Below are 27,933 nucleotides of genomic sequence, written 5' to 3'. Positions count from 1 at the left end.
CTTCCTGGGTTTCTAACCAGGAGCTGAGGTTGAATAGGACTCCAGGAGTGCTGTGGGCCATGAGCTCAGGTAAAGTTGCTCAGGGCTCCATCCAGTCTGTTCTGAAAACCTCCACAGCTGGAAGCTGCACAGCACCTCTGCTCTAGTGCCTGTCTTAATATGAAAAAGTTTTTCCCTGCATCCTCTGCAGAGGGAAAAAAAACAGCAAATGAGCAATTGTACAAAACCATGGTGCTGTAGTGCAGAAAGAAGAAAATACTGATTATCCGTACATTTATTTTTGAGATTCTCTCAGTTTTGCTTGGACTTGGACTGATAGTTGTCATTCACATGACATACAATTCACTTTTGTGAAGCTGTGCAGAATCACATAAAGAATCGAGGCCAGCAGGAGTTGCCTGCATCTCTAGAGCCTGCAACACTGAAGGAAGCAATGCAAATTTGTACAACATGAGCACATCGTTCAAAATCATTCCATTTCACCTGTACAAGCTGGAACTAGGTGCAGGGGATGTCACTGCTGACCCAGAACTTTGCGTCCAAATTCAAATCCCAAAGCCTGCCCAGTTCCAAGAGACAAACTGTACCAAGTTGTTCCCAAACAAATAATCTTGATACCCAAGTAGGCCAAAGCCTTCTTGAAGAAGCATTAAAAAGCTGGGCTGTGTTCAAAAGCAGCTGACCTGTTCGTTATTTCTAGAGGGGTGGGAGGGAGGATTAGTATTAGCTTTATTCACCAACCACTAAAACCTGATACATTTCATCTGTGATGGACAAGAAACCTTTAGTTCTGTCCTGAGGACAAAGCTAGAGGCATGCATTTAGAGTACTTAAGTGGAATGAAAGTCCTTGGGTTCTTATGAGGACATTCTCAAGAAAATCTGAAATAGAATAAAGGAAGACTTCAATCCAAAAAGGAGACCACTAGTTTCCTTTCTTCATCTACTTCTGTATTAGTTTTTTCTGTTGTAATCAGACTCTCTGCAGTCACATCACTAAGATGAAGCCTAGGCTTACAGGATACATTGTCCTGAATTATTTATCCCCCAATTTGCAGATTTGCCATGCCGTTATACCTACACAAATCATTGAACAGTTAACATTTATTGAAAACAGCTATCCAAATATTGCCTTGGAAAGCGTTTTAACACTCAAATGAAAAATAGCTCACATTTAGCAGCAACACAATGATCGCTATGAGCAATAAGGATATCTGTGGTAATTCCATGGCACTGTTTTGAGTGACTACCATCACTGAAATGCGCCAACAGACCTGCACAAAGCCAAATGAGCTTGCAGTGCAGTTTGCTTCCGCTGCCATTCTGCTGTAAATCAGACTTCAGCTGAAAGGGATTGCTTCAAAGGAAGAAACAAACAACAATTTTGGTATCACTTCATCTAAGCTCTCAATCACACAGCTCTTTAGTCAAAGGAAATGGATCAGATACCACCTGTGCAGCTGCATTCAATTATAAACCCTACAGATTGTAGCTGAAGGAAGAGACATGGCATACATCATCTTGTGCTTTCCCTTTCCCTTCTCCTTAGAGGTTAAGGTACAGAAAACGCTATACTAAAAAGTTTTCTCTTTTTAAAACTGCATTGCTGCAGAATTGCACGTATATGGAAACAAAATATTTTGATACCATTTGATAGTCCTGAGCACTACGGTGCCAGGGTGACATTTTATTGCTGTGCCCAAGATAACAGAACTGCTGCGTGTGAAGGATGCTGCACATGGTTTGACCTACACCACAGTTTATTTGTAAACAATTGTTACATGTGCCAATAATTTAATTGAACACAGACTTTGTACATTTCAATGTATAATATTAACAACGTCACACGAGAAGAGTTCAACTGTATTCAGTTACAGTTGGACTTTAAAACCTTCAAAATACAAGCCAGAAACACTGAACAATAAAAAGGAAAATCCGAGAACAATGATGGAAAAAGGAAAAACAACTGTGAGATAATGTCATGATCAAAAAACTTGAAAACAAACAAAACACTTTCTAGTTGGTTCCTGAATATCCTCAGGTGCACCCATCTAGAATGATTACCACGTGGTTGTGCCAGAGCACAAAGCCAACCTCTCTTCAAGGAGTTAAAAATAGATCTTGCTGAAGACAAACTTAAAATAACTTTACAATCTTCTAATGCATGTAATTTCCCCCACTGTCAATAAAACTACCTGAAGAAAAGAAATTATTTTATTTGTCTTTATTTGCAATACAATATAAAATAGATTCTTTTGGTATGAGGATCTTGGAGATCTTATTTTTTACACCACAATTAAAACAAAAGTCACATACTTTTGAGTAAAGCCTCTGGACCATCCCAAGCACTGGAGCTGTAGCCGAGTTTCAGGTATTTTAAGGACTTCTTTGGTTGCAATCTATTCGGTAAACTTCAGATATGCAGACTCGAACACTTAAGCTCCTAATTCAGTGTTGAGGCAACAAAATTAGAGTAGCTTGATTTCTACGAACTGCAACGTATCCGGAATCCTCACCATTAACGGTAAGATTTGTGGGTATTAAATAACTCTGAAAAGCAGACAACTTTTATTTAGAAGCTTTAGACAACCTAGTAACAGAGGTCATCCTTCACTCAGTAACACTGAAAGATATGCAGCGAGAACAAAAACTGAAATCCATTCTCAAACTTCCGTACAACAGATTTCACTTGCACTCTCATCAGTCCCATGCTTGTACAGACAGCGTGCGTGGCAAGATTCAATGCAATATGCCAAACTAGCGCACCTACTACAGCTCACTGTAGCGCCGAAAGTATTGTCTATAGTACTGAAAGTGTAAGCCATCCTCTACTGAGTAGTTCCTCTACAGTGCTAGATATTGGATTAATCTCCACACAATTCTCACAGTAAACTTGGTTTCTAGCAGACTGACATCCGTTTCCTCTTTACTTTCCTTTGAAGGAAGTAAGGCAACTTAAAAAACACCATGGAGAGTATGTACTTCCCGTACAAGTCACTGTAGTGTAAATAATGAATTTTATATAGATACTCTAGCTCCCTAATTTACACGATACTAAATTCAATTGCTCTTGGTAAAATACAAAAACAAAATAGATGTAGAAAAAGAGCAGGACTGAGCAAACTGAAGTACTACAGACTTCCAGTTTCTTAGAGCACAAGTCCCACACTTACACTTTAGGAATGTAAATAAAGCGAAGGAGAAAAGAAGAATGGGATTTTCACAGTTGTAGCTGAAGTCACTGCATTATCCTACCATGGTACAGTTTCCCTTTTTGAACTTGTGTTGTGTTTTTTCATACAGCCATACAGAGCAGAACACAAACCCAAATGTTGTTATTTTTCTCCTCACTTTTTTTTCAGCATCATCTTTGCCACAGATTCTTGGTCCGTAATGTAACGCAGGCTAGTAATGGCAGGATGGTTAAGTCTCATTTTTAATTATGATTATTTAAATCAAGGTAGTTCCAGAAGAGAGTTGTTGGCAGAGTACTTAGACACATAGGTTAAAAGCCTTAGTATTTCAAATCTCTTGTTCTCCTCACGCACTATATGGGACAGGCCTGTTTTTTTTGTTTTGTTTTGTTTTTTTAAGCTGGCAAGAAGTTGTTAATGCCTAGTATAAACAATGTGAAATCATGCTACATAAAATCATCCCCTAGAAATAGAGTCAGAACATGATTTTGGATGAAAAAAACCTCACTGTAATGTTTGTCAAAATCAACAGCTAATGGTTCAAGTAAAACAGATTCAGAGAAGTCTCGGCCTACACATCCTCTGCTGTTGTTTTCCTTTGCTAATGACAGTCATGAAAAATAAAGAGCTCTGTTCTTTCAACCATTAATCAATAGCACAGATCTAGTTATCTACCTTAAAGTCAACTTATGACATCAGTTTTCCCACAGTGCTCATCAGCAGTTTCAAACAACGAGGGACAAACTCTCAGCGTGCCCAAAATCCCAGAAACTCCTGGTTTCGTACACAGAGCGTGACCAGTCCATTATCACCAAGAGCCCTACAAACAGAGCCAACCTCTTCAGCCCTCCCTAATCCCACGTCTCCACTGAATTCTGCCAGAGATGAAAGTGCACCATTCCTCTTCAAAGTGGCCTTAATCATCAGCAGGGCTTCAAGTCTGCCTTGATAAACCTCAAACCTCTTCCTATTGTGCTGATGCGTCACAGCCTAGTATTAGGCTAAACAATGTAATTCAACAATTCTTAATGCCCCATATCACCATGATACTTTTTTTTTTTTTTAAACAGTTGGTATCACTGAGCTTTCAGAGGAAGAGCCAAATGTCTTACCTTTATACAGAAAGATTTTCAGTAATACAGTACAAAACTAAACAGAATTTATGTCCGAGTAATGAACATAGAAAACTACTATTGCAATTTTGTGGTGACAGCATAGAAATTTAACAATCATCAGAAAGCCTACAAAGGGCGTGTTTAGTTATAAAAGAAAGATTGTCTCAAGATAAAAATAGTGCTGACAGCTAAAAAGCTCTCTGTTGCAGCAAAATACGCAGTAATGAGTAACAAGTTCTACACAGTTTAAGCATTTCCCCAATACTGCAACACGATACATTTTTGTAACACTACTTTTACACGGGTTATGCTGCAGCAACAGTACACTTCTTAGTCGTTGGCACTATAAATGAACCATAATAGAAGAAAGGCATTCAGTGATCAATGCGTGAGAACCCCTATTTGACCTGTTCCTTAGGTGTGGTTGAAATAAAAACCGAGGAAGGGGACCGTCCGCTCCATTCAGATAACACACCCTCCTTGAACATGAGATTCTTGGCAGGCAGTGGAACACCCGTATCTGCAGAAGAAGGCTGCAAAAGTGAACTTGAAGAACCAGCATCATGGAGCTGATCCAGTGTTGAAATACCTTCCTAAAGCAAAAGGAAAAAAAAAAAAAGCATCTTAAAAACAAGAGAAATAATTAAGGACTGAACAGCTAGAATATAACAGGCTACTCCAATCTGCAAACAGAGCTAGTGTTTCTGAAGTATGCTTAATCCAAATCACTATGGAAGCAAAACCTGAACAAACAAAGGGCAGTAGAAAACAGGCAAACAGTTGGCTCAGCTGCATCTTTGTACACATATTTAGATTCCATGAAGCCTTCAAGGCCTGAGATTCAAAAATGAAGGGAAGACATTCAACAAAGCAAACGTAAATCTGTGAAATCCTGAGGGTAAGTTTCTGTGTCAGTCTGAGCATGTTAAGCACTGCCACTATCTCATATTGTGCTTGGAGGTGTGTGTGTGTTTTCCTCATAGGGAAACTGTTTCTAGGTCCCACCATCCATAATGCTACCTTGGTTAAGTAACCTGCAAGTTCTGTATCTTATTGGATTTTAGAGAAAAGTATCATAAAGCATAAGCCTCTAAGCAGATCCCATGTCACATGTGGACACACCTTGCTAGCACACATTTCCATGCAGAACTACAGGAGGCTGCACAGCTGGCATTTCTTTTCTTGCTGTGCAAGACCCCGTTCTCTATCCTTGCTCTTAAAGATTCTCCCAAAGTATGTAGAGTTTTACATGCTTATACTCATTCACCACCAGATGCTAGAAGATCTTAGGACAAATGCAAGAGTCTAGTGGTGTAAGATACTTGTTAATGTATTTTATCTTTGCTAAGTGAATGCAGTTGACTTGAAACACACCCTTCACTTCAAAAACACTTCAAAGCATCAGCAGATCCATGGTTTGCAGGGATCTCCCTGATGTACCTAAGAAGCAACCAAGCAGCCACCAATGTAGGCTGTATTATAAGTAACTACCCTGTCCCCACTCCACCCCCCTTCCCCAAAAACGAAAAAAGTTAAATGGAAACCCATAAGTTAAAAGACAAAGATTAAATAAGGCTAGAATTTGAGGTCCACAGCACTTAACACAGTTACTGGTTACAGGAGAAAAAGCAATAAAAAACAAAAACCACAACAGAGTACATTTCCATACAACAAAGAATGGCAAAGAGGAGGGCAAAAAGGATGAGAGCATACAGAACAATTTACATCTTGACTATTTGTCCTTACCTGGAATGAATGAACAAAATTAAGGACCTGCAGAGACAGCTTTCTACTGGAATGTAAGAGTTTTTGAAGGCTGTCAAAAGTGAAAGAGAAGAGCCTATGTTCAAATACAGAAAAATCAAAACGCACACCATAAATTCCCAACCTTCCAAAGGGCTTAAATTTATTCTAGTAAAGTATGATAGTAACCTGCTCAGAAATAACTTGAGCAATTAAAAAAAAGCTTTCGCACAGAAAGCCTGATGGTAATGTTACCACTGACAAGGTGCTCAACGCATCTCATTTGTTTGCAAGTCTAGTCAGCTAAATGCTATTTTCCCTGTTTACACTGTGCTAAACTGAAACTACTGCAGTTGAAAAATGTTATTTTACTTCAGATATTAATGTATTAGATTATCATGTTTCCTCCTTACTTAGGACAGCATGGTGATGTGACTTAAGAAGCAGATTAGTGACAGACTATTAAAAGCAAGTTGACTGCTACAATAAAACCCCTAGGCCATGTTTTCAAGCTGCCTTTTATTTAGTCTCCAGAGCCAAGGGGAGAAAAAGGGCACATCATTGAAAGAGTAATCTTTCATAAAGAAAAGCTATAGTCAAAAGCAGAAGGTAACTTGATCATAAGCCAGCACTAAGCTTAGGAAGTAAAATGCCAAGATCAAAGAAACTTCACACCAAAGCTGAACACATTCTACATCAAAGCATTACTAGTAAGCTTTTTTTTTTTTTTTTTTTTAAGGGGATCAGTGGGTGCAGAAAGAAGGAAAAAAAAGTGTGTTCTAGGCTAGGAAAAGGAAATGACCAGAAAGGCACCCCAAACTTACTACTTGTTTTTGTTGTTTAGAGAGCTTGCTACAAAGAATTCATTTTCCACCTTGCACAAATTAAAAAAGCCTAATTTTACTACATCTAGGGACTACTCAACTGTACATTACAGCTGGTATCTTTGAGCCAAAAAGCAATGCCACCACCTTACACACTTGAATTAGGTACCCTGAAGATCAGCTCAGTTCTGTTCTTATAGTCGAGTTATAGGTATTGGTTTTTGCAGAAGCTCTGGACTGAACACATAAAACTGTTAAACCTGTAGCTGGTAAAACACAGCTTACCTTTCTTTCCTACATAATCCGTGAGTGGCAATTTTTCTGCAGACTTTCTGATTCAACTCAGAGCTGAAGAGAGGAATGCCAAAGCATAATTCCAGGGGAACCCATTCCAGTTCTGTTGTGGGTACTAAAGAGACAAACAAATTTTAGGAAAAGACAAAGCAAGAATACCGATCCCAGAAACAGTTCTCAGATCAGGACTTTATTGGACAGTTCATACCTTCTAAGGCAATTACTTTAATGAACTGCTCAAAGATTCAAGGGAATCTGAATTTTAGAAAGGAAGAACACTTAGCGTTGTACTTATCCTACGCAATAAGTAACACGTTCAGAACCTTAAAAACAAGGCATCTTACCAGACTGAAAATGTTTAGTAAGGACACTTGTTATGCTTTTACCTTCAAGGCTTTGCTTGACTGCAGAATCCATTGAGGTTTCTTCTATTACCATCTCAAACGACTCTGTACTCCCATTCACATCAGATCCTGATGCTAGTTCGGCCTCTCCTAGAGGTAAGATAATTCTTACATAAACATTTAGATGAATGTAAGTTTAATTATTAACCGATGTAAGGAACTTGACACAAGTTTTGCCCAAAGGCCATATAGCTATTAAACTGGAGGGACAAAGTGAAATACAAGGTCTCACTGATTTTAGAACTGAAGAGCTACTTAAGGATCCTCAAAACAACCATGAAAGACCAAATTCTGGCATATAAAAATGACAATTTACCTTTTAATGTTTTTAAATTATTTTTCCCCTTCCAATGGCTATCCTAGTACAGTGATTTTCAGTCTGTATTTGCAATGTCTGAGGTAGGCTCAAACAATAATTAGGAATCCTGTCTACTGCCAGTAGATTTACGTTCAAGGTAGGTTCCTGTCTGTGTTAGATGATATTTTGTAGAGTTCCAAATTAAAAAATTGCAATCAACTTTGCTGAAGTGATTGTGGGAAAATTAAGGGAAAAAATTACTGTTAACTAACCTCTTCCATCAGAAGCGTCGCTCAGCTTTCTGTTAGCATGCCGACTTGTAGGATTCAGCATAGTGACATAGCCACAAAAATGCTGCAAGTCTACTTTGTTTCTCAGTATCTTCAAAGCTGTATGAATGCCCATGTTCACACGGGAGAAGTCTAGCAGAAAACAATACACACCTCAGTTTACTTTACCAAAATCGTCCTCCAGAGCCATTGAAATTCTGAAGAACTACAGTATAGTATTGAAGAGTAATGATGCGTTTCAACACTGACTTGTTCATGCTAGAACACAGAGATTCTGCCTTTGAGAATTTTTACCTACCATCAAGTCAGAAAACAGGCCAGAGAGGGCGTATATAAAAGTAATGCATTTTAAACATAATAAAAATGAAACTAGGAAATTAGCTTTATTTCTAGTTGGCCCAGATTCTTCTAAGTAGCAGCCTAAATAATTTTAAATTTCATTTCTGGAAATTCACTGTGAGGAGACCTCTCAGCTGGAAAGGCTATGGCCTCAGCTATCCAATGTTTGTGTCCTGCTCACCAAGGAGTATGTCAGAAAGTTAATCCCTGTGTTTTTAAAATCAGTTGGAGCTAGGCAGACTTTGAAGGAGATTTGCTAGCAAAGCTCTTCCTAGTAGGGTGAGGAATCCTCCGTAATAGTTCCTAGTACTGCTAAACCAGGTAACTTTGTTTGCTTTTGGTCTCAACTCTCATAGTTAATAAATGCCAAATAGAAGAAAGTATTAGAGAAGAATACATAGAATATTTATTTATACAGTTAATAAATACGCACAAATAAGAATTGAGAGGTATTTGTGGAAGTTATTTCTTATTGTCTGTACTGAAACACAAGACAGGCCAGGAAACACATTCTATTTAGGACACAATATGAAAAGGAGACGCATCCCTAAGCTTAGAACAGGTTTGTCAACTATTTAAATATTGTTTCATTTTTTTCATCTAATTTGACCCATAATTACAAGATTGTAATTAAACAATCTTGTAATTAAAAATTGTTTTTAACAATTGTTAAAATGTATTAAACTTGTATTAAAGTTGTTATCACAACTTTGCTGAACGAGATAACATGCAGGAAAAATAAATATGGTGGTGTGGAGGTAACATTAAAGAAAATTACCTCCTTGCTGCTCAGCTTCATCAAATGGAAAAGGTATATGCACGGTTTCTCCCATTCCATGCATGCCATGCCCCTGAACATCAATAAATTTGCATTAGACACAGAAATATATGCTCATCAACTTAGCTTAGCTCTACTCGTGCTCCCTTTTAAATGGTACTAGTCATGCTGACGAAATAAACACAAATATTTACGTAAAGTTCTCGCTTTGCTGAAATAAAGACTGAATAACATATTGACCCTTCCCTCTAAAATGTATGTGAATAAACAGAATGAAGTTAAACTTCATTGAGGAGGAGCAATATTTCTCTACAGTAATTATTTATAAACAAATTTCATAATCATTGAGCATTTCTGAAGGAAAATAAAGGAATTTCCACCCTGTAAGTATGAAACTTTTTTGAGCATCAAGGCTGCCTTCAAGAATGTGCAGTTTTATGTTTGCTACAAATATTAAACATCTATTTAAATGATTATTCCAAGAATTCAGCTGAACTGATGAAATACTAAACGAAGCTACTCTACTTTCCCAAACAGACAAACCCACCCTGTTTCTGCTGTTTGTGACAAACAGCATGCTTAGCTTTCCATAAAAGCAGTCATTAGTTACCCGAACTGTAGCTTACCGTAAGAATTAAATACTAAGCACTCTGAAAAAGGTGCATTTCTTGAAAAATAGTTCATATTTCCAGCCACATCATATAAAGTAGCTACAGTCCAAAATGCTCGTGGACTCTTCAGTTGCATTCCAGTCCCCTACATCCCCAACACACCCACAAATCCACACTTCATTTAGCAAAACCCTGTTATGTGTACCCATATAGTAATAATACATATGCAATATGCATTCAGTTCCAAACTCATGTATTTACCATCTCTAAATCACAGCAGCGATGGCTACAGAAGTTAAACGTTTTTCAGCTCCTAGCAAAAGCATAGCTCTCCTACATTCTTAATCTCCTCTACCATGCAACAGCTTTACTAAAAATTAGGTACATTTTAATCACTTATAGGAGTACTCCGTACCTGAATTAGAACAGCTGAATGCGTTAAAGCATCATTCAACATTGTGAGCACATTCGAAGTAGGAACCACTCCTGGGTCGTGACCCCACGATGTTATTAGTAAGCGATCGTAACCCTGGAAGACAGAAGAGAATTTACAGCAGTAATAGACTATCCAAGCACACAGTGCAGGATTAGTTAGGCTAATAACGTACTGTCACCGTTCTGAAGTAACTGCAGGTAATTACAACTCATAGCATTATACTTTGTTCCACGTATTGTTCATACTTCCGTTAAAGACAGAAGTTTGCCAACCTCAAAGTTAAGATGCTGACTGGAGCAGGAGGTATCTGTCACCAGTCCCTACATGGCCCTTGCAGCAGACTCATAACCGATAGGAGATGAAAATAATCCCATATAACTTAAAAGAAAATAAAAGCTAGATAAACTAACACTGTCAAGAGAGAACAATGATATATCCACCCTAAAATACATATCCAAAGAGAAGGGGCAGAGAGGCAAGAATGCTGACTGTGAAACAATTTTTACTTCTTAGTTTTCAAGACTGAAGTCCTGCATGTCTGCTTTTCTGTAAGAGTTTTAGAAATGTCTCAACAGTTCCTTAAGAAAATGACACTGCAAAACAGTAGCAGGAGAGAAGCATCCCCATCTACACAGAGGAAAAAAGGCTCTAACAAGTTTGTGATAATACATGGCGTGAAATCATGCGCTACAGGAAAACCAGACCCATCAGCCTACTGAAAATACAGGTTACTATAGAAATCTTCCAAGGCTACCACACTGAATGCTTTTCATTAATGAAAATATGCAATCCGTAACATTTACCACTAGTTTAAGCTACTGACTTACTAATGGTTGAATGAAACTCTTTGCCAAGAGCCTTACAAAATGCCTTCTCTAGAAGACTTGATTCACTTAATCTTGTGCTGCTTTAAAATTAGACTTAGAAATAGAAGCAACCCACAAAACTTTTGAGATCAAAAAAGACATGATGTGGAAGGGAAGAGAGATGTGGAAGATGCTGGAGGAATGAAAAATACATCTACAAACCCTAAAGCCAGAGATGACTGCTGACATAGATACACCTAAGAACACGCATCCCTCTCTGAGTGTCTCCATGTTATTGTAACGGATTTAGCTCAAGCGCCTACTCAGAACGAAGAGATGCAAAGCATAGAGACTCCAATTATAAATTTGAACAAGACTTTTGATTAGTTTATACTTTATGAATTCTTATCAGTGAGAGACAAACACTGTTCAGTTTCTCCTACATGCCAAATTAAAGTCAAGAGATGACTTTTCGTTTCTGGCAAGTTTAGAACCTGCCGTAACCACTCCTGCCTAGGTTTGCCAGAGCTACAAGATACCTAGCAGGACTTCTTTGTGAATGAACTAGACGGGACAGGACTTTGTGAATGAACTGGACAGGACTTCTTTGCCCATGAACTGGACAAACCTGCACTGTCTTATGGAAATCCTTCCCAAAATACTGTATGCGTACTCAAAGGTTAGGTGGATTCAAGGCTGGGAAGGCCAGGAAGAGCAACTGATCACTGCAGAGGTAAGATCTCCAGCTATGGTCTCTATGCACACAAAAATCACATACAGTTCACCAAGTTCCAGACCAGAACACGGGAAGGCTGGAAAGGTTTTAAGAGGAAATACTACGTAGCCATATAGCTACAGCCACTGCTAGAGACTGGCTACTGAACCAAGAAAGCCTTTCATCCAACCTAGTGTAATGTTTTTTAAAATATTATGTCACTTAAACTACAGGAAAAATTACTATTCCCGACTTCAACCGCTATCCCTGAATGCTTTAGTGTACTGCACCCTCTGAAACATTTAGAAAAAGGAAACAAATCCATGTATACACTACCTGAAAAATATCTGGAAGTTTTCGAAGACGCGTTCCTTTAGAGAGCAAAAGAGAGGGTGGTCCTTGTCCAGTTATGTGGTAAATGTACAGTTTGAACCAAACTGAACTGACTTCTGGTATTGCAGGTCCAATATGCTGAAGAGAGATTATTCAGAGCAATTAGAGCCTATTACTGCAATTCTTATATGTACAGATATAACTTAATCATCAGGTCTCAAAAATAAAGCTAGCTTTACAGCACAGGAAGGAGTACACATGCATTAATTTAATAAGGAGAGATGATATTCTAGGTACTCGGTCTCTTGATACTAAGGTATTTTCTATAAATGAGTTCAAGAGCACTGTATCCGTCATTAACCCCACTCAAACAGTTAAATTTGTTAATAAATTAAACTGAATGTAGTAAACATTCACATTTTACTAAGCATTTTTAGACAAATTGAAATACTATTTTACATTGCAATAATTACATCTCTTCTGAAGAGATACATGACAGACATATCTAAAACAAAGTTAGAGATATTTATATTACTAGATACTTTTTTTCCCCCCCACAGTATTTTTTTTTTTTTTTTTTTACCTGGGGCGTACAGCTGCTAATAGGTCGAATTTCATTGGTGAGTGGTGCCATGGAAACCAGCAGAGTATAATTTTTGTTGAGAACTCTGCTGCAGGTAGCTGGATCTAAGCCGAGCAAACTCTCACATCGTAGGAGGTCCAAGGGAAACCCTGAGTTGAGAATGTAAGATTCTTAAATTATCATTTGAGATAGAACATACAAAGTATGGTCTAAGATTTTCCATTCCACCCTGTCAAACCATGCATACAGTATTTTCCACAACTAAATTTTATGTTATACAGATTTATTCAAGTTAATCCAAATAATTTCAGCAGTTCTGGTCACACAGAATTCCCTGGAACAGAGCTGCAACTTGCTCCTCACCAACTGCTCCCAGAAAAGAAGAACATGCAGAAATACTGAAGAAAGTTGCTCAGTACCACAGACACAAAGGATAAAGTAATGATGTTTTGGCTTCAAAATATTTTTAATTAAATAAGGAACACCAATTGCTTTGCAACACAGAAGCTTAATCTAAAAGATGAGTCCATGAAAGTTAAAGTTTGAAGGATTTCCTTAAAAGTGTTCTCAGTACCGTTATTTGGTTGGTCGGGCTGCACAGCTTGTGCCCCTAGATCTTTATTGTGCCGCAGAAAAAGTATTGTGTTTCTCAGTGTAAGTGCATGATCAAAGTACCGCTGTGCTTCCCCTTCACCTGTGCTTTGAACCTAAACAAGAAGCAAAATAAATACACATAAATGGCACACTCTTTCTGCAAGCATCAATCACACAATAGGAAAGATTAACAAACTAACATTTTGAAGCTCTGTAACTGAACAACAAGCCTGCAGGTTATATGCAAATGTGATCCACAATGACTACTAAATGAAAAGTGAGTCTTGAACGTGCTAGGCAAACTGTCAAAATGTACACAGACATCTATAAACGTGAACCATGCCTCAGTCTTTAAGCAGGGATTTACATGTCTACTATTTACACCTGACTGGTGTAAAAGAATACAGCAATTAACAGCCAAGTCTTGCTACATCATTCCAAAAGGGCAACTGTAGAATTATCTTTAAAAGGTAGATAGGTTAAACGTACCAAAATATAATGGTTAAGTTTTCCTACAAAAATGATATGCAGATTTTCAGAAATAACATGAAGCACCCTACTAAACAGCAAGTGATTTCTGTTTAACAAGCAAGCCCCTGGACAGATAGACTTGGGCAAATACTGCTTTTGAACTCACTTTGGTCACCAGACTCTCACCACATCTGTGTACACATGAAAGTCACAAAAGGTTTGAATGCTGCAAATCAGCAGCATTTTAACTGAAACACTTAGGTTCAGCATGACGAGGTTTGTGTTCACAACACTGCATTACTAGATGAGACTATTAAAGCAGTCCTATAAAAAATACAAGGGTCTTCTAGCCCTTTACACAAGTGCTGAAAAAGCATTTGGCCATACAAGTAACAGATTACCTTTTCCAGCTCCACTAAGAAGCTGTCAAGAGACTCATCTGACAGTTTCCCAACTTCAAACATAGTAACTGCATGACTTTTCAAGTTCTGGAACAACAAAACAACACTGTTTTAATTATTTTGAAAAGGAAATGTGCAAGCAAAAATTATTAAGCGAATGTTTCTTAGCCACAAACAATATAAAAGTTTTTAAAAGTAAGTAGAACTGCTTTATAATGAAGTCAAACTATTTTAAAACTTTACATACTTATTCTTAGCGTAACACAGTGAACAATTTTGACATACTGGTGAAAGATTTCCCATCATTAGAAAGGCAGTGAGAGTAGAATCAAACAGGAAGGCAATACGCTTGGTATGTCCACTAGACAGATTCAGGCTGCTCACGCTGGCTGTTTCAGCTAAGAAAGAACAAGAAGAAAATAAATGATCATATTTGTTTTGTTTAAATATAATATCAACAAGTCATTAAACTACTTAAAAAAAAAATCAAAAACCCTTAGTTAATGGCATACTAAGTACAACAGAATTCCCTTATCACTATTGAAGTAGCACCTGAATAAGTTTATTCACACGTTGGTATCTTGGCATCAATTGACATCCATAAACAGATTAGCCAAATAGATTTTTCCCAAAAAAATGAGGCTGAAAAACTGCAAACCAAGACAGACACCACCTCCCCCGTTGTATATTCCATATGAAAAAAATATTTACACAATCTGCATTTCGTTTGTTTCTAGAACCCTTCATAGCCTATGGCACTACAAGTATGAAACAATTGTTCCTAATATATTAAAGTCACTGAGTGCTAACCTGGATCATCTTGACTGTTGGTATCTGTATCTGTGGCAGATGACCCAGCTTCCTGTATAGGACTTCTGTTTTCCCCACTGTCCCATGAAAGCAGCATCTTTTGAGGATCCAAAGTACTCCTATTAATGTGAATTAAAATCCACATCTATAGGTCACCGTGGCACCAGAGAAGCACCTCTGCCTTCCAGTGCTAGTACCCCATGCACAGGCACACCCAACACATGCCTTTCAATACCTCAAAGCCCTAAACCAGCCCAGTGTGATGTCCCTCAGAGTCCTGCTTTAGCTTAAGAAGAGAAGCTTGTTTGGTGGTTTGAAAATAGCAGGTTTTGAACGACAGATCTGAAAAAGTCAAACCACCTGCTTTCAAGAAAAATCCAATGGAGAAGTCTAATTTGCTTTGTTCTCACATTCTGAGTTAACATTAAAGAAAAAAACTAGGCCTCAGCTTAAGTGGCTTAAGAGCAATTGAACTAGAAGTGCCTGACAATTCTTAAATAATTTAACTTGGCACCCCGATTCAGAGAGCCCTTTGCTTTGTTTGCATTAACATCACTTTTGCAGTATTTAATATGGATATGCATAAAGAATGTCAGTGAAAGAACTATTCACAGCAAGCAAGCTTTATGTATGTGCATATTCACTTGCAGCAGTACCAAGAGACTTTGTCTCTGTACTAGCACAGTAATAGCTGTTATTTCTGAGCCCAGCACTTCAAAACAAGCACACACTTGTCTGCTTCAAAAGCAAGCAGCTAGGCACTTAGAAGTCAAAAAGCCTGCTGTTTTTTACAACAACAGAAGTAATAAATTGAACTTACAGGGTAAGTTATCACCCTTTATCCTCAGATTTGAGGGAGAATCAAGTATTTGTCATTGTACATATTGGAAAGCCAAATGAAATCAGCTGTTACAGAAGTCAGAGAGCAACTGATAGCTCTACAATCAGATTTAGGTGCTAGCTTTCTCTTCAAAGAGAAAATAAGCTTTTTGAAAGAATAGAGACACTTACTTCAGTCTGTTTACAGAAGGAACATTCTTCCATGATGGATGAAGATTATCCAGGTTTATCACTTGGCCTTTTTTATGAGCGAAGCCTAACCGACAGTACATGGACACAGCATTCTGAAAAAACACACAAGCTCGTAATAAGGAACTGCAGTATGAAACCCATCTATCAAGACAACTTTCAGGACAGTGAGATTTCCACATCAAATAACAGATGTATGATACATACCTTTACTAAAGACAAATCAATCTCTAGGACATTTGCAAGCTAAAAAGAAAAAAAGATTCATCAATACAGAATTTAAAATGCAGAGTTTTGTCACTTGTGGGCTTTGACATCTTTTTGTTGTTTTTGTCTCCTTATACTTCAATACAGCCTGTAATGGCAGAAACAATTTTGTCCTGGCCAAAACAACATAGGAAGGGGGGGGAAAGTCATATGAAGTCTCATGATTGCTCCACATCAAAGCATGAAAAAGAAATCTTAGGTTATCTTCTAGTATGTAATTTCTAGACTAATTGTGTGTATCAGCAGATATACAAAGAAGCAAATAAATCCTGGATGTATTTAGTGGATATTTTTCAGATACTTATTCACAAAGTTTTGAGAATCAGACCTTATGAAAAAGGTATTTCATTAAAATTGTACGTACTTACGCAAAAGGTACATTCCTACTATAAGCCAATACCTTACGTATTTTCACTACTGGAGAAATTTTTATTTTTATTTTAAATTCACACTAGTAAAACAGAACCAATCCATTTAGGACACAGAGAAAACATTTCTCCAATTCTAGCTTGTACAGAAGCTGCTGCACAAGTCACTCCTGTATAAATTCACTCCAGCTGATAGAGCTGCTTCACTGAATTGAAGGTACACCTTTAGCCTGCAACACTACCAAGTTACATTCAATATTAAAGAATCTATTTGCATCTCAAATCCTAGAAGTCTGGCAATACTTATAAATAGAATCACTTGATTATCTATTACTACCTCTATCTTAAGTATTTCACCAGTGTGCTTTGGGCCTTTTCAAGTTTTCCTGTCTCCCTCTTACAAGGGAAGTTTTACTTACCTCTGCCACATTAGTGTGTTCATCTATTGAAACAAAAATCTTGTACAGGAGGGTTTCAAAGTAATCACCTTGCACTCTGTTCATCACAAAACCTTCAAGCGGTGGCACTGAAAAGAATTATTTGGAAGATTAGAATTTTTAAACTGAAACTGTATAAAAACTGGAAGATAAATTTACACAGATTTAGTTCTCATGGTATTTATTTCTCTCCAGAGTCTAAAAGAATAAAAGCCTAAAGGTAGTTTACATGGTATTAAAAATTCTCCTTAAGAAAAGCAATGGTTTTTAATGTGTTTTCTTATAAAAAATAAAGCCACTCTGCCTTGCATCATCTTGCAGACTCCTACCCATCCACTACAGATAATTCCCAGTCAGCCAGCCAATAAAATATTTTATAATGGGAAGGCAGGGGGTGAAGGGGACCAACAAAAACAAAAAACACTTCCACCCTAGGCTGAGAATCCCAAAGCTAATATCTAAGCAGTAATTCTCCTGCAATTAGAGGACTTTCATTTAACTGCTCCGTATTAGAGCAATGACACATGGTTCTGCACAGCTAGGTTCCAAGTAATGCCTCTTTGCATATCACAGTCAGTTCAGAAACCCCTGAGACCTAGCACAGAACAATGAATTGTTCAAAGGGCAGCTATACTGTGTTAAGCTCCTACCTAGTCCCCAGACACAGCACTTTACTATAATTAAGGTGACATGACCATGAAGGATGGAACTGGTATCTAAAAAACCAAAAAGCTGCATCTGTTAAAAAAGCCACACAGGAATCAAGAAGTCACATCCTTTTGGCAAGGCAGCTACATTTCTTGACATTATTCTTCCTTTTCACCACAGGCATACAGGAGGGTACTTATTCCATGTTAGTCATGTCACGAACCTTTAAAAGAATCTCAGCTTACCTAGATACTTATATTAAAGCATAAGAATTCAAGTTGAATTAAGTCCCATGTACAATAAAAAAAGTTTTCATATGGCTGAAAAATACTTTGTTGGGAAAAATTCTCATGGTTCACATGCTTTAAGCAAACTCACGCCCATAGACAAGCAGTTTCCAAGACAGACAACTATAAGATAACTGAAATAGATCCAATAAAACATAGCTATTATATCATAAAAATATTGATTTACCTGCTATACAGCTGTCATCAGATATGGGTACATCAAGGTAAATAAATCCTTTGTTATACAAGCCTGTATAAACAAAAATACATCGTTACAGAAAAAGCATTTTCCAGAGTACTGATGATACAAGTAGATTTCCCCACCAGTCAATTCAGAATTTGAAGTAATTTTTTCTATAAACCTGCACAGTACAATTTTACTTTGCAATGCATGGATCAATGCATGTAATATTCAGCAGGTGTCACCCTAAAACAGAGCTCTTTATTTGATCTCTGATGCAGTGCACTTGGAGCTCTGTAACTATTTCTAGGGTGACTGGGTATGGTTGAAGGACCAGAAATTGAAGCAGCTGCATTTGATAAAAACAAGTGTTACTCTCCCTAAAAGTTAACTTTGTTTTCACCACCATCCCCCTACTATCTATCAGTGTTATTCTGAATTAGTTTTGTCACCTGAGGCTGCTGGCTACATTTTGGTCTGCTCTAACCCAGGGTAGAGCTTGCATGCTTTGTAGCACAGATGCAAACTAAGTCACATGAGCTCCGATGGTCCTCACATGTCCTTCCCACAAATCTTCAGAGAAAGATGTTTTTATACAACTACAGAAATAAATTCCAGGGCGCATCAGCACAAGGTATCAGCAAAAGAACAAGAGATACAGAGGAGCACGGCATACGACACGGCAGATATCAAATAACACTTCCCACACATGACTATGATCTGAGCACTAAGCGTTTGAGTTGAGTTCTACACAGTAGATGAGACAGGGAAAAGTTTTTAAGAAAAGCAATACCCACAAATTAGGTAGAAAGGTAGACTGGATCCTTCTAAACCTATTTTCCCTCCAAGCTTTAAGCCCTCCCCACAAACAACATCAGGCCATGTATAGAGAAAAATCATTAAGTGTCCTCTGAATTCAAGTCTTCTTAAGCCCTACAGTTTCGGATCCACTACAGAGCTTGTATTACACCCACCTTTGTTTGTTTGTTTTTAAATTTCTGTCTTGTTCTGCTTCTGTAACAGGCAATGGAATTTGGCCTTAATTTCTAACACAGTTCCAATCGCCTGTAGTAAACCAAACATTTACAAACCAACTTCTCAAGGCAGAGTTTGTCAGTGAATTTGTATTCCCTTGACTGATGGGATTTGCCTACAGCTAATGCTTCTCACACTGAAACAGGAAGAGACAGGCTCTTAGATTTGAGCTCCACTTTTGATGGCGTTCAAACAGTATGAAATTTCAAAACCTCTTCTTTGAAAAGCGAACTGAAGTTTTAGCACCTGGGATCATCAACTCTGCCATTTTTATTTTCTCTCATCCTCATCTACCACCTTTCCCTTTCCTTTCCCCTCCCTCGATCTCTACTGTCACCTTGTAATGAAGGAATTTAACAATTATTTGAAATTGCACATCAACAGCTGCTAAAGGCTCACCCTTAAATTGTTTACAAGGTCTTGAACGTAGCCTGTACAAGCTCTTGAGTATTTTCCTCCACATCCTCCTATGCTTCAGCTGTCTACAACCCTTTTGTTCCTAGTTTTCAAACACTACTCTCAGAATTTACTGATTTTGACCAAGATTAAATAAAAAATAATGTCAATCAAACACTTACTGTGAACTACATGGAAGTCTAATGAACCAGCAAGCTGAGGACCTGAATCAATGATCTTATCGATAGCAGACTTCTCCGACGTAGTGCAAATCTAGGTGAGCAAAATCTTGTTAGTGTTGGAGAAATAAGTCTATGCAGTTTAATAATAATACCACTCAAAAACCACAAGTATCTCATGCTCAGATCAGTCATGAGAAAACAAAGTAACCATGCTCTTCAGCAAAATGCTTGCATTGAAGAATTCACTGCACTTCTTGTTCAAGTCTTAAAATTTTTGCTCTTGTCCCTGCACAAAGTAATGTGGGCTCTAGGAATGGTATTTAACTGCACAGGGGACAAATGAAGTCCACAGTATGACAGGTTTGCTCTTTAAAGCTTCTGAATTGAGTGTTCAACCATGCAGCTGGGACCATTCTAGAAAGAGGTCAAATAAAACATCAAAAACATCAAAGCAACTTGCTCCATGTTAACTGTTCTGGATTGATGGAATGTCAGAATACAAGCAATCGCTACCCAAGATATTCCCAATGATAGCAAAGATTTCATCACTGCTTTAAATACATTCCAATCTAAACAAACAAAAGATTACAGAGAAAGAATTAAATCAATTAACTAGATCAAGTGACTAGCTGCCTGTAGAAAAATTGTGAGAATGAAAGTAGAATGAGGAAGAAGCAGTAAGCCAGCTCACGTTTTTCGTCTGCAAACAATGAAAAAAATATGGAGACATAAGGAGAGCAGAAAAGAAGATACATATCAAAGTCCACTAGCATTCTAATTATATCGAAGGTGAAGATTTAGTCAAAAACAAGATGTCAGAGTTAAAATATGAAATTTAAGAGAAGCTATTTTGCTGCATGTTCCCTATAAAGCACAGCAGTACACGCTTCAGTTGCCACAGTTTGGCTGACTCAAAGCAACCTCTGCACTTCACGCAACACAAAGTACAAATGAGGGAGAGAGCAGAATATGCTGAAGAGAACAGCCACTTCTACAAGTTCCAGTCTCTATTTCCATAAAAGACTTGTTATAAACCTCCAACCTACAACAGCCTTTGTGTAGAATTCTCAAAAGGAAGCCTATTGTCAGGGTATTCAGCCAAAATTAGAGGTGCAAGCCATATTCACATACCTTGATGTCATCCTCAGTGATGTAGCCAGACTGCACAACCCACCAAGCCTCTATGGCTATTTCCACAGGTTTGACAGGTAACAGATCACGGGCTGTTTTCCTTCTGAAAAATTTCTGCAGTGGTACAGTCCATTTGAGATAGAAATAAGTAGCACTTCACACGTGCAGACAGCTGTTCACCTTTATACAAGCTGATTTTTATAAGTATCCATTTTTAAGTACGTTACATTCACAGACTGGCCACACAAACACTATTAATCTTGTCATTTAGTGAAAGCACATCCTTGTTCAGAAACAAATGTGCTTCCCTCCTCCCTCAAATCATACGACAAGGAAAAAAAAAATATTTCCTTGTGATACTGTCAAATCTTCACATAAAACCGTATTCTATGTGCCACTAGTTAAAAACACTACTCAAACGGGATCAAGTCCAGAAACAGCACAGGGAAGTATACAAGTGGTATATTTTAAGAAGTTTAATAGTATTAAAAACCATTTTAAGAACATAGTTTTATTTTAAAAGACCAAGTACACCACATTCTCAATCAGCATCCAGGCTGAAGGAGTGCCATGAAGCTACTGTGAGAGTATTTCGTAGAATCATAAAGCTTGGAAAAGACCTCCAAGATCATCTGGTCCAACCATTTATGAGTTTCCTGAAGAAAGAGAAGTACTGGTGCAAAATAAAAAGACCTCTGTGGCTATCAACAGCCGCTGCAATGTTTTCCATGCTGTTCATATGCACGGATGCTTGTTCAGGTGCATTGCTGTTGTCTTAGAGAGCAACAAACATATCACAAAATTGCACACCTAGTTGGAGGACAGTCTTAGAATTCCTGCTCTCAGCTGCACCCACAGAAACATGGAATAATTCTAAAACCAACACCACTATTCCATATTTATAGTGGCCAGGAAACATTAGTTACGGAATAAATACATCGTGGAAAAATACGTTAAAAAAGGCAATGCCACATATCCTTTTCTTCAGTATATTTTAATTTAAAAGTTATTTATTAATATCACGAAGCAGAAAATAATTTGCAATATATTATGTTGCATTTGGTTAGACATTATTAAAACAAGGCCCGTGAAATGTTTCCACTCCGTTCCTATCAAATAATATGCTATGGGGGAGGGGGAGAGGGAAGAAAGGGAAAATTAAAGACAACCTCACCTTTGAAGATCTACATTGGTTCATTAGATCTATATACTGGTTTCTTCCTATACCAAGAAGTCTTAGACCTGAAAAATAATTAAGTTTTTATTTCCCTTAAGAAGGGTTTAAGCTGAAGATACAGAAAACATTCTTCAAAGAATCAGGCCTACTTCTAAAATAAGACTTTCACTTACTCTTTCTTCCCAAAATAATAGAAAGCCTCAAGTCAGTTCTAACTGAATTTGACTGAGAATCATGTGCATCTAAAAACCACAACCTAGCCCCATTTAATTACTCTACAAAGGTTTAAAAAAAATTTAATTTCTCTCAAGTTGCAAGGTAGCATGGAATAACCTAACCCCTTGCTCTCCTGTTCTTACATCAACAGGTAATAACTATACTTCAGATCAAGAGGACTAAAGTTGTACCTGATTTTGGTTGATAGCTTTCTTTCCCCAGCCTAAAACCACACCATGATTACAACTCTGTCAGCTAAGAATTAGAGCACAAAGGCTATATAAGCCTTTAAGGAAGATGACTAACAACTCTTTGAGTTGAAATGAATCAAGATCTAATTCTATAACCCCTAGCCTTCAATCACTAACAGTTTGTGAAAAGATACAGGAAAACTACTCAAGTAGTTTCGAGCTTTGACCCGTATTCTGTCTCAGTTTTACATCCAGCTTTCTGGTTTGACACTAGTTTTATTAAAAATTATAATGAAGATACTCAACTTAATTTACTTCAGTCACTGACTCACAGCTGCTGTTAAAATAATAGGATTGCTATGAAAAAAAAACAACAAAGAAGCCTTTCTTGTCTACAGACTCCTGAGCAATGTTAGATTTCCAGGAACCTACGTCATGCTGAGCAAAAAGTTCCTTATCTGTTTCCCCAGTGTGAACATTAAATAGAGGCAAATTAGTACAGTTAACTCGAGATTTTGTGTTGTTTAATAAAAATAAAAACTGCTTTCCAAAGCTGCAGACTACTCCTCAGCTGACTGTACATTATACCTAAAGAGAACCATATAAATTCATAGGGAAGGTGAGAAATGAAGTACGTAGCTATAAATAACTTCCCAGTGGCAGGCTTCAGGAACACCCTCCCTGTGTCAGCAATCTGCATTTTCCTCTGTAAGACCTGTCAGCAGGCTATCGCTCTGTTCTCCTTCAAATTCAACACCAGAGGTTGCATTTTCACTTCCCTAACTACCCCTTCTGGTGCCCACAACAGAAAGCAAGACAAAACAGCTGGGACATCCGAAGGTATCACAGCGAAACATTTTGGTACAAGGTTCCTCTTCGTACACTGATGTTAATTCACAGGGGTGCCAACAGCCTTTCGGGGACTCCCCAAAGCTTTCTACCCAACACACACCAAAAAATCATACGGACAGAACTCTGCATGCCACCTTAATACCACCATTTAAATGCTTCTATACCTTCACTCACACACTTGGTTTCAAGCAAACGGGTGCCCTGCAAATCAACCCCAGCTCGTTGGAAGCAGCAATGCAGCTAGGTAATACTTACAGTCAGCAGCAGTGAAGTTGGGTAACGAATCATAGCTTTTTTCACTGTTCATTATATCCTTAGAAAGAAAAGAAAACTTAGTTCCAACAAGAGAGTTATTGCTTCAGAGAAGCAGATCCAAAAATCACTGTCTTGCAAAAACAAATTGAAATTAAAACAGAAATCTACTGAAGCCATTGTATCAGTTCTGGCTGGGATGGAGTTAATTTTCTTTGTAGTAGAAAACGTTTTGGATTAGTGACCAAAACAATGTTGATAATACATAAATGTTTTAGGTATTAGTGAGCACTGTGCTTACACAGCCTCAAGGTCTTTTCTGTTTCTCACAGCGCCCTGCCAGAGAGGGCTGGAGGGGCACAGCCAGGACAGCTGGCCCCAAATGACCAAAGAGATGTTTGTAACATTGGATGTCAAGTTCAACAAAAGCTGGGGGAAAGGAGGAGGAAGGGGGGGATGTTTGGAGTTACGGCATGCTCCTTCCCAAGTAACCATTAATCTCACTGAGCCCCACTTTCCTGGAAGTGGCTGGACATCTGCCTGCCACTGCGAAGTCATGAATGAGTTCTTTGTTGTGCTTTGTTTGCAGGAGCAGCTTCTGCTTTACCTAGCAAGCTGTCTTTGATCTCAACCCACAAGTTTTCTCACTCATATCCTCACAATTCTCTCCCTCATCCCACTGAGAAAGCAGCAAGCACCTGAGTGGGGTTAGCTGCCTGCTGTGGTTAACCCCCTGGAGCCAGTTAACTTCCCAACTGCTTGGCTACTCATCACACAGTAAGTTAAATACACAAAAATTATACTTTGGTTTGATGTAAGCTTTAAAAAGCTAAAAATGCTGATCTACAGATCAATAAGGGTGAAATCCTGCATCTGCCGTCACAACAAAAAACAGCACAGGAAATTGCTAAGCAATAATGCAGAATAAGCTAGGAACTAAGCGGTTATAAAGCGTGCAGTCACTAAACAGAAAATAAGCAGTCGCTTCCGACATCTAAAGAAAATAAAAGAAGATTGCCAGCGTGTGACAGAAAACAGAACTGTCTTAATTCTCCGAGAAGAGATCTCTAATATGGTCAATTATCATTTTTGAAAAGAAAATAGCTCAAATCTGTGTTGTGTTTTTCTTTTAAAAAAAAAAGAAAAAAAAATTCCCTTTGTTTTATTAATCAAACAGAATTCATTTGTATTAAATAAAAGACTCCGAGTTGCAGATACCAAACATCAGAAGAAAGCCTAGCCCACTGAGTGCGCTGTGACAAAGTCCAGTCCTTGAAAGGCTTACAGGGGCCCAAGGGAAAAACCTGCAGGTACAAGGAGTTGTCCAGAAGCTTTCCTTACCTGCAGCTCGTTAGCAGACCCTACCCAGAGCAAACAAGCCCCGTGACACTGCCCTGCACGCACTCTGGGGCAGCTCTGCTGTCTGTAGGACAGAGCTCAGCATTTGCTCACCTCCATGATGCCCGTGTAATAGGAGAACGGCGTTACCCTCAGCCCCTTAACCATGATGTCAGACAAATGGTAGGGGTACAGCATCAGGTGATCCCGACTGTATTTCAGCAGGTCCTCGTAGTATTTCCGCTCGTCTTTCTTGACATGCTTCACTACAGGAAAAGGGGAGAAAAAGTTAGGAGGTTTATTAAAAAACAGGAAAACATTACAGCAAAAGGATCAGAAATAGCAAAATGTGGATTGACAAAAGTAAAAACCAAACAAAGGAGTGGTGCAGGGCATTCAGCACCCATTTTATACGCACACAACGAGCACTCAGAGCCATTAAGGATCACTTTAGAACTGCACAGATTTATTTCACAGGCCACAACAAAGTGGCCCGCTGAGAGACCACTCATGCAGGCTCTGGAAATTATCATTAATTAGCAAAGCCATTATCTGCTACAGGAGGAGGACTGGATGCAGTCAACACAAAATACATTGGAAGTGAGCAAACAAGTCGTAACCAACAGCTCCTAAGAGCCAGACCTTGAAACAGGGCAAGCTCTTGGAGTTTCTCAGGAAAGAGCCTTCCAGGAGGAAGAACTGGGTAGCGACTGGAAGTTTTTTGTTTCTTTACTCACCTAGGTTATTGCGGTACCGTAGCTGATTGCGGATGCTGTAGAGTACAACCTGCCTTTCATACTCCCTCTGAGAGTTCCCGAGACCCTTGAAAAGAAGAAGAGCTGTCAGCTGGCACGCACAAAACCTGGTGTAGTGAAACCACTGCAAAGGGGCTCATACAGAACCAAACGATCACTTGTCATCAGTCAGCGAGTCCCCTGGTTCACTGCAGTGAGAGATCTTCAGTCCTGGTACAAGATCAAGACTATTTGTAGTTCAATGGGTCCCTCCACACAGGATGGGGACTCAGACAGCAATCTTTTGTTGTTTTTCTTTTCCTAGAACCCTTCTGACCAAAGTGGGAGCTTCTCGTCTTCAAATCAAAGGCTGCAAAACTTCTTTTTGATTACGGGAAGCACGGAGCATTTCACCATGCAGTCAGCACCTTGCACCCTTGAAGAAGCACCCAGAATGAGTGCAAGAGAAATCATTTATTGTGAAGTTTCAGCTGTTGCACCTAATAAGCTTAGAAGAAAAAAAAAGAAGAAAAAAAAATAAACCTCCCTGGTAGCTTCACAGAGCAGGCAATCAAGTGATCTTAGGTCACGAGATGAAGGCATAAACACAGTGAAGCACTCGACTATCACAAAGCAAGATAAAAAGCAAACTTTGGTTGAGCTTTAAATGCCTTATTTCAGCAGCTGTCCTGCAAAACCCTCCACGTTGTCCCTCTACTCTGTGGCCGGTAAAAAGCCAGGAGGTTTTCTTCTCCCAGTTCCCTCAGCTGATGCTCACATGCAAAAGAGATCCTTAGCTCAAAAGGTGTTTTGCTGCGTGTATGGGACAAAGAAACACGCTCGGTCTCACAGCTGGGGTCCACGACTGCACACCCAGAGAGATGCAGGTATTTTCAGAGCCCAAGAGCAGGCAGGAATTGTTTGCCAGCTTCCCAGCAGCGCTGGGCCATGGGGGTGAGCCGAGCACCTCCCTCTCCCTGACACGCTGCCTCCCCTCTGCTGCCACAGGCCCGGGACGCCGGGCGAATCAAACTTTGATGAGGTTTTCTGCTCCACGCAGCACCGGGCGCTGCTGGCAGCCCAGGCTCAGGGCGCGCTGCTCTCTGCTGGGGCTGCACAGGACGGCCCTGAGAGCACCCCTGCACCCCCACGGCCTCCTCTCGCCCCACACAGACCCCAAACCATTCCTATATGAACACCGCATTCCTCCCTTACAGACCCCAAAACACACCTATAAGCCTCGGCCCCCCACCAGACCACTCCTATAAGCCCTACTCCCTGCAGACCCCAAACCTCTCCTATAGGCCCCTCTCCCCCCATACTGACCCCAAACCATTTCTATACGCCCCATTCCCCCCTTACAGACTCCAAACCACACTTGTAAGCCCCACTCCCCGCATACAGACCCCAAACCACTCCTATACACCCCATTTCCCCCTTACAGACTCCAAACTATACCCATATGTCCCTCTCCCCCCACACAGACCTGAAACCTTTCCTATACACCCCTATGTCCCCCATACAGGCCCCAAACCTCTCCTATAAGCCCCTCTCCCCCTATAGAGACCCCAAACCTCTCCTATAGGCCCTTCTCCCGCCATACTGACCCCAAACCATTTCTATATGCCCCATTCCCCCCACACAGACCCCAAACCACTCCTACATACCCTGTTCCCCCCACACAGACCCCAAACTACTCCCATACACCACTCTCGCCCCACATAGCCCCCGAACCACTCCTATACCTCCCATTTCCCCCCACGCAGCCCCCAAACCGCTCCTATAAGCCCCACTCCCCCCACACAGCCCCCAAAGCCACTCCTATACCCCCCATTCCCTCCTTACAGCCCCCAAACTACACCTACACGTCCCTCTCCCCCCTTACAGCCCCCAAACGCCCCCCACACCCCCCTCCCACCCCCTTCTCTCCCCTCACACCCCCTCTCCCCACACCAAACCCCCTCTCCCCGTGCCCCCCCGGGCCGTACCTGCTTGACGCTGGCCGGCAGCCGCGCCCAGGGGTAGTTGTGGCGGATGTGGAACTCCACGTCGATGTTCATGGCGAGGGGGCCCGGCTGCTGCCGCCTACACCAGGCCCCAAGGCCCAGGCCCAGGCCCAGGCCCCGCCGCCGCCGGGGGGCGCCGCAGCCCCGGGGCCGCCCCGCCCGGCCCGC

The 27,933-nt window shown here is 39.6% G+C and overlaps 1 protein-coding gene across 1 annotated transcript; it reads right to left on the bottom strand.

Annotated features, from left to right (window-relative positions):
• Nucleotides 1-1,741: 1,741 nt before the first annotated feature.
• Nucleotides 1,742-27,933, bottom strand: FAM91A1 (family with sequence similarity 91 member A1). The gene is made up of 24 exons (XM_084507741.1): nt 27,748-27,933; nt 25,763-25,847; nt 25,140-25,291; nt 23,691-23,748; nt 22,174-22,241; nt 21,000-21,113; nt 19,869-19,959; nt 18,262-18,324; nt 17,122-17,228; nt 16,275-16,313; nt 16,050-16,162; nt 15,039-15,157; nt 14,514-14,626; nt 14,229-14,315; nt 13,337-13,469; nt 12,763-12,911; nt 12,183-12,317; nt 10,305-10,418; nt 9,279-9,351; nt 8,144-8,293; nt 7,556-7,663; nt 7,161-7,284; nt 6,055-6,124; nt 1,742-4,901 (listed from the first exon to the last, which is right to left on the bottom strand). Exons 1-24 carry the CDS (start codon nt 27,817-27,819, stop codon nt 4,707-4,709), a joined length of 2,532 nt encoding a protein of 843 aa, XP_084363867.1. The 5' UTR covers nt 27,820-27,933; the 3' UTR covers nt 1,742-4,706.

The sequence above is a fragment of the Aythya ferina genome (assembly GCF_964211825.1).
Source record: "Aythya ferina genome assembly, chromosome: 2".
Taxonomy (NCBI): domain Eukaryota; kingdom Metazoa; phylum Chordata; class Aves; order Anseriformes; family Anatidae; genus Aythya; species Aythya ferina.
This window is presented reverse-complemented; position numbering and strand designations above follow the sequence as displayed.